The sequence below is a fragment of the Priapulus caudatus genome, unplaced genomic scaffold (assembly GCF_000485595.1).
Source record: "Priapulus caudatus unplaced genomic scaffold, Priapulus_caudatus-5.0.1 Scaffold217, whole genome shotgun sequence".
Classification (NCBI taxonomy): Eukaryota; Metazoa; Priapulida; class Priapulimorpha; order Priapulimorphida; family Priapulidae; genus Priapulus; species Priapulus caudatus.
In genome coordinates this window covers 127,926-135,340 of record NW_014577278.1, presented here as the reverse complement: position 1 = coordinate 135,340, position 7,415 = coordinate 127,926, and the positions used below count along the sequence as shown (strand labels likewise).

General features: G+C 46.4%; 1 protein-coding gene across 1 annotated transcript in view; it reads left to right on the top strand.

Moving 5' to 3' along the window:
- LOC106807469 (ankyrin-2-like) overlaps window positions 1–7,415 on the top strand; it is a 136,454-nt gene that overhangs the window by 29,729 nt on the left and 99,310 nt on the right. Inside the window, exons 2-3 of the mRNA XM_014809802.1 lie at window positions 779–880; window positions 1,867–1,965. Coding sequence (XP_014665288.1) covers window positions 779–880; window positions 1,867–1,965 — 201 coding nt within the window. The remainder of the gene's footprint in view (window positions 1–778; window positions 881–1,866; window positions 1,966–7,415) is intronic.

Below are 7,415 nucleotides of genomic sequence, written 5' to 3'. Positions count from 1 at the left end.
CCGTCGATCGTTCCCGCCATGCGCCTCTGAGGCCTCGCGTGCCCTCTAACTGCGTTCTACGCGCTCTCCCTTTTCTCCATCTTTATCTCTCGTCGGACTTCCGCAGTCTGTCCTCCCTCTCTCCAGTCGCCGACGCTCTCGCTGGCTTCCTTCTTTCACTCCGCTCTCCGTGCCTCACTCCGGCTCTCTTTGCCTCTCCCTCCTCCACTCCTCTACTCTCCCGCCCCCGTTCTCTCTCCAGTCTCACTCATCGCCAATCGCAGTGACTGCCAGTGGCCGCCGAGACCACACACCGGACCCAACACCGACGGGGCTATATTCACACCACATACACATTAACACGACAGCGCGCGCGCCCGCACATCACACACACAACACACCGCACGAAACAGGCCGTCTCAACGGCGCAGAACATCTGTACAGTAAGATCTCCACGGAGACGACGACACAGTTTATTTTGTAACAGCTTCCTGCTTGAAATAGCAACGAACAAGGTGTGGAATTGCAACACAGAGAACACACAGGGACGAGCGAATTCGTCATCATCATCGTCATCATCATCGTCATCATCATTGTCGTAGTCGTCGTCATCGCTGTCGTCGTCACTGTTGTCGTCGTCATCGTCGTAGTCTTCGTCATCGTTATTATCATCCTCATCACTATCATCATCATCAGTAGGAGCACCAACGCCATCTAGCAAACATCAGCTGTTATAAATACGCGTTCATAATAATATGTGCATTTATAATTAATGGTTCGCTGTGTTTTTTTGTTGCAGAGTGAAGGAAACGCTAGCTTCCTTAGGGCAGCTCGCAATGGCAACCTGGAGAAGGTATTGGAATACCTGAAGGGGAGCACTGACATTAACACCAGTAATGCTGTAAGTACACATATCATGCACCCATTAACTTACCCTCCTCCTCACCCTCTCCTCGTCCTTCTTCTTATTCTTCTTCTCCTCTTCCTTTTCTCCATCCTCCACCCACCTCTTCCACAACCTGTAAGTCCATCTTATTTCTCATCCACACACTTCCTCCAGTCATCCTCCTTCACAACCCTCCTCCTAGTAACTTTGTCTTGTAATTCAGCCTCTCCTAACCACCATTCTCTCGGCTCCTGATCCTCCACAGCACTCCCCCGTGTCGCTCTCCCCCTTCACAGCCCCTCCCCCTCTACGCTCCTCTTCTAAGCCCCCCATCCTACCACCTACCACATTGCTGTCCCCCACATGGCTGTGCCAGGGACCCATTTCCTCCATAAATGCGTTTATTGAAACACAGGTCACGTTATGGTGACGACTATGTCAAGCTTCTAATTAATAATAAACGTTTTATAACCTATAATGGAATACATAGTATACATGCACTAGTAATACCGTATGGAACTTGCAACTACAGCAGAGGCTCCTGTGCATCGAGTAGGTATGTGTAGATGTAGGTTAACCGTGCGTCCCACACGACACTGTCCCTCATGGAACAGGTTTAAGGCGTGCGCGTCCCTAACTCTCTGACGTCACTAATCCATAATCGTCTGTCTGTCAGTTCTGACTGTTTTCATGGTTTTCGCGCTTCAGACTATCTGAGAGAATTTTCCTACTGTTATTACGGGAATTGACACCCGAGGCTGAATAAATCTGAATTATAGACTAGACTTTACGATTTCGATGGAAGATGGATGGGTGAGGGACGTGCAGTGAAACACTCTAATTTGAAGACGAACGCTGTGATGTATATTCAGGGATATCGTATCATTATCCTAACACAATTCCGCCCGCGAAATTATATTTAGAAATGCGATTTATCTTATCCTTTCATTTCACATTCGATTGAACACGTTGCAACAACGAAGCGAATATTTCTATTTCAGAATGGGTTGAACGCCTTGCATCTGGCCTCTAAGGAAGGCCATGAAGCCATCATTAACGAACTCCTGAAACGAGGAGCCAACGTCAATGCATCCACCAAGGTAACAACGCACTACTACTAACTACTTACTACTAATACCTCTCTACCACCTTTGGCCCGTACTGGGCCGTACAGACTGTAAGGTTTGGTCCGGGATAGCAAGCACACACTGAAATATTTAGTCGGGCTAGTTTTATGTAGGATCAGATTTGCTGTCTGTGCGTTGTGTTAACGTTTTATAACGGAATTATTAGGCGTTAAGCATAACCAGCGTACGTCGAGTGTAGAAGGGGTAGTGAAGATTCGATGGTGAACTCACTTAAACGAACGTATACATATATATATATATATATATAAATATATATATATATAGAAATATCTATAATTGATCTACATATAAACGGTTTATATCTAGATCAGTGGTGTAGAGTTGTGTTTTAGCGTGCAGAAGTCGTTTAGATTTCCCAGCATTCCCTACCACGTGATCAGAAGCCGCCTGCTTCCTTGCTGCTCTAGTGATGACAGAAAAGCCCGCCTGCAAAGCATCGCTTCGGCGCTACCATCGCGTCCATTTTTGAGTTAGTTCGGGAGCCATCGGGTACAGTCGGTGCGACATATCGGCAATAAATACGGAATTACCGCTAGTCGCAAATTGTGTTCGAGAGAGAGCTAACGAATTGCCACAGCTGTTGTAGGAACAACGGTGGGGGTAGGGGTATAGAGAGGAGGATTGGGGTATAGGGACAATAATGGGCGTAGGTGTGTAGAGAGAAAGGTTAAGGTATAGAAACAATAGCGGGGGTAGGGCTGTGGTAATGGAAGGTTGGAAGTATAGCAACAATACGTTAGTGTTTGGATGGGGATGGGGGTTAGATACATAGGATAACAGTATTCTGATACCTCCTGCCACCTATTCTTCTGCACGTGCCCTGGCAAGAGTGTACATGGCAATATTGGAGGAGAATTTCTAACCAGCGTGTACTGCTAGGCATACGTGTGAGGTTTGTTTTCGTGTGCGTTTGCGTGCGTGCATGTATGTGAGCGTGTGTGTATGTGGTCGCGCGCGGGTATACTGTATATGACTGGATATACCTTCGTTAGTCACGGTGTGAAACCTTCACCCTTATTACTGACGACGTGAGCTACGCTGCACTCCATCTTTGACGTATGTGTGTGTGTGTGTGTATTTCGAAAATTATCGCTTCGAATTGAAATGACACCGGTGGTCATCCTAATATTAACTGCTTTGTAATGACGATATAGCTAGACACAATAAGATGGCGCGTGCGTGTGTTCGTGCGTGCGTGTGTTCGTACGTGTGTGCGTGAGTGTGTGCCTGAGGTACTGTAAGGTGGCTGTGTGTGGCTGCCCGGTCGCTGATATTGCCATGTGAAGTGACGCTCACTGGCATGGGGGCACAATTTACTAACAGCGCATCGACACTAGCAGCGTAGGGGCTAACCTCATCCAGAGAGTGGCTTCATATATCAGACACGGTAACCTTCGGAATAAGGGGAACGTTGCTGGAATGGAGACTCTTCTCTATAATGACATGACCCCTGCACACAAGCAGCGTGGGGTAAACCCAATTCAGAGTAGCGCTGCGTATTATATCAAACACATCTTCTCAGCGTGAACATTTTTTACGTTACTGGACACGTGTTCGCGCCGCGACCTGTTTTACTAGGTTCAGCTTCGTCCGTGGTTCGTGTTTTGCTTGGGTTACCAGTTGGTTAGTCGCCAGCGCAAGCTCCTGAAACAATATTGTTCCGCACTTCCTAACTTCTCGCTCGGCGCACCGATTGGTGCCCGTTGTTTCCTTGGTAACGCCGAGAGGGGATGCCGGCGTGCCGCGCACAAGAAGAGCACTTGTGGTGTGGGAATGGGGGAGGTGCTTGGGGTGGGTGGAAGATGTGGTGGGTGGGGGTGGTGGTGTGTAGGGGAGAGGAAGAAGGTGGGGTGTAGCGAGAGAGAAGGAAAAAGTTGGGGTGTAGGCAAGGGGAGCAGCAGCAGCAGCAACAACAGGCAACGACGACGACGACAATGACGACGGCGAAACAACAACCCTATTCTAACCCGGTGAAAATTCGTGAAAGTGTCTTATGTTGGCTTTTCCTTTGATGATCCCGTATGTAGGATCCCGGATATCCGACCGATAACCGCTGGCTATACCGCGAATTGTCGAGTTGGAACTAAACTAACTGTGTGCGTGTGTGCGTGCGTCTGTGTGTGTACGTGCGTTCATACATACGTGCGTGCGTGTGTCGAATCTAACCTTACCCCGTCCGTCTCTCCTTCAGTACCTTTCAACGTTCCTTACAGTTCCTTCACTGTTTACCATTATCATCATCATATGTATATATATCGTCACTGTTGTCGCTGCCCGTTCACAGGGTCTGTCGAGCTAATCGGTCGATCGTTATTTATCTCCTATCACTATCAATCATCATCAGTAGGAGCACCACGGGCCATCCCTAGGCAAAACATCAGGCTGTTATAAAAGTACGCGTTCATAATAATAGTGCATTTATAATTAAATGTTCGCTGTGTTTTTTGTTGCACGCCAGTGAAAGGAAAACGCTAAGCTTCCTTAGGGCAAGCGCACAAATCGTGTCAAAAATGGCACCCAAAGTTAACCGAACTGCGCAGAAGGTATTGGAATACCCCGATCGAAGGGAGAGACATCTGGAATATCGAGTGCACAACACAGTAATGCTAGTACGTTACACCCACGATACTCATGCAACACCCCATTACAATTAAACCAAGTTGTTCGACCTCACTCCTCACCCTCTCCCTCGTCCTCTTCTATCTTGCTTCTCCTCTTCCTATTTCTGCCAATCTTCTAAAACGGAAAATGCCCCACCGTTGTTGCATCCCACGCTCTTCCACAACCATGATAACGGTCCTAATCCGTTAGTCTCTGAAAAGTTGCAGTCCCGAAGAACACTTCGCTCTTAACCGCAGTCATCCTCCTTCACAACAACCTCCGGTCCTACGTAACTTTGTCTCGTTGTAAATAAGTCTAGTGGTAGCCACTTCCAATATTAAACCACCATAAAATCCTCCCTTCAGCGAACTAACTCTTGTGATCCCTCCAGACATCTACAGCGCACTCCACCCGCCGTTGGTCGTCTTTTCTATACTGGCGAAGTTGTACAGCCGGCTACTGTAATTGGCACTCGGTCCTTATCAGCGGCACCGTGGTAAGGAGCGCTCCATCAAGTGCCGCTTTTCTTCAACAAACATCTTAATCATCCGTCTATATCTAAGACTCAAGGAATATCGCCATGGGCCCACACCCTCTTCAATAATTATAGCTCAACTGCCCATCAACACAACTTGCCAAGTCCTTGACCAGACTCTACCTGTCCCACACATTGCTCTCTCTCGTAACCCGGGATCCATGGCTTTGTGCCGCATGCGATACCGTTTTAAACTAAGGCCCCAACAAAAAATACCTCTATGTTTTTCCGCGTGTCCCAAATTGAATAATGTGGGACGAATAATTTATGTGATTAGGTTGAGATACGAGCATACACACAGCATTCATCTTTATGGTGACTGACTATGTCATTAGCTTTTCTAAATTAAATATAATTAAACTGTTTTTATATAACCTATAATTGGAATACTATTTTAGTATAGTTCTATGCCCGACTTAGTTAAAGTGAAATCCGCCTCCACCAACGGAGCGTATTCTGGGAACTTTTAATGCAACTACTAGCCATCGCCACGGTCTATCTCTAAGTACGAAGCGAGAACGTACCGTGAAATGATTAGATACGGGTGACGTCTATGCGCTTAGGGTGTAGTAAATAGCACACCGAGTATGCGCGATGCCTAATACTACTATAGCTAACCCGATATGACCGCGCTAACGAACTCACTTAAAGTCTCCTCATGGAACAGGTTTAAGGCGAAAAGCCCGCGTCCGCCCGCCGGGACCAACCTTAAAATGTCCCTTCCTGAGAGCTCCTCGACTAATTGCTCATAATCGTCTAAATCTGTGCTGTCAGTTCTGACAATGTATTAATCATTGAGTGTTTCCCGGGCCCCCGCGTTAACAATGAACATCTTGAGAGAATTTTCTTTCCGAAAACAACTTGTATTCTGCCCATTCGACAAGAACCGGAAAAATTATCGAGAGCACAGAACCCCACGGTAAAAAATTCTTAGGACGTGAGTTCCGCTCCGACGACATCAGGATATAACCTGCTGAATTATAAGGACTAGACTTTACGATTTCGATGGAAGATCGGATGGGTGAGGGACGTGCAGTGAAACACTCTAATTTGAAGACGAACGCTGTGATGTATATTCAGGGATATCGTATCATTATCCTAACACAATTCCGCCCGCGAAATTATATATTAGAAATGCGATTTATCTTATCCTTTTCATTCACATTCGATTGAACACGTTGCAACAACGAAGCGAATATTTCTATTTCAGAATGGGTTGAACGCCTTGCCATTCTGGCCTCTAAGGAAGGCCATGAAGCCATCATTAACGAACTCCTGAAACGAGGAGCCAACGTCAATGCATCCACCAGGTAACAACGCACTAACTACTAACTACTTACTACTAATACCTCTCTATACCACCTTTGGCCGTACTGCGGCCTACAGACTGTAAGGTTTGGTCCGGATAGCAACACCCACACACTGAAATATTAGCCTCGGCTAGTTTTATCGTTAGGATCAGATTTGCTGTCTGTGCGTTGTGTTAACTTTTATAACGGAATTATTAGGCGTTAAGCATAAAACAGCGTACGTCGAGTGTAGAAGGGGTAGTGAAGATTCGATGGTGAACTCACTTAAACGAACGTATACATATATATATATATATATATAAATCAATATCAATAGTAGATAATAGAGATTTTACTATATTTTAGATAATAGTAGATAATAATTCTCTATTATCTACTCTTGATATATATATATAATATATATATATGTATATATTGCGAGAGAGAGAGAGAGAGAGAGAGAGAGATATATATATATATATAGATAGATAGATAGATAGATATGTGTGTGTGTGGCGTGCGTGCGTGCGTGCGTGCGCGTGTGTGTTTATCACGTTATCACCGAGACCATGCAGACGAGAAAATCTCGAACGCCCTAGATGATTATTAGCGCAATAATACTATCAGCGCGATATATTCCTCTCAGCTTATCTTCCCAGAATTCAGCAATTTATATCGCAGTGTTTGCCGACCAGTGTGGAAAAGAGAAAGAATTTGGGGAGGAAATAGAGAAGGAGAAGGAGGGAGAGAAAGGGGTAGGAAAGAGAGGGAGACACAGACAGAGAGAGCGGTCTTGTTGGACAAGGGGTGATCATACGTCCTGCAGCCATGACAGGAAATCAATGTTCTGTAGCTTGCAGACTGTTGTCGCGCCGCGCGCGCGCGGCGCGCGCGTGCGTGCGTGCGTGCGTGCGTGCGTGGCGTGCGTGCGTGTGTGTGTGGTGTGTGGTGTGTGTGTGGTGTGTGTGTGTGTGTGT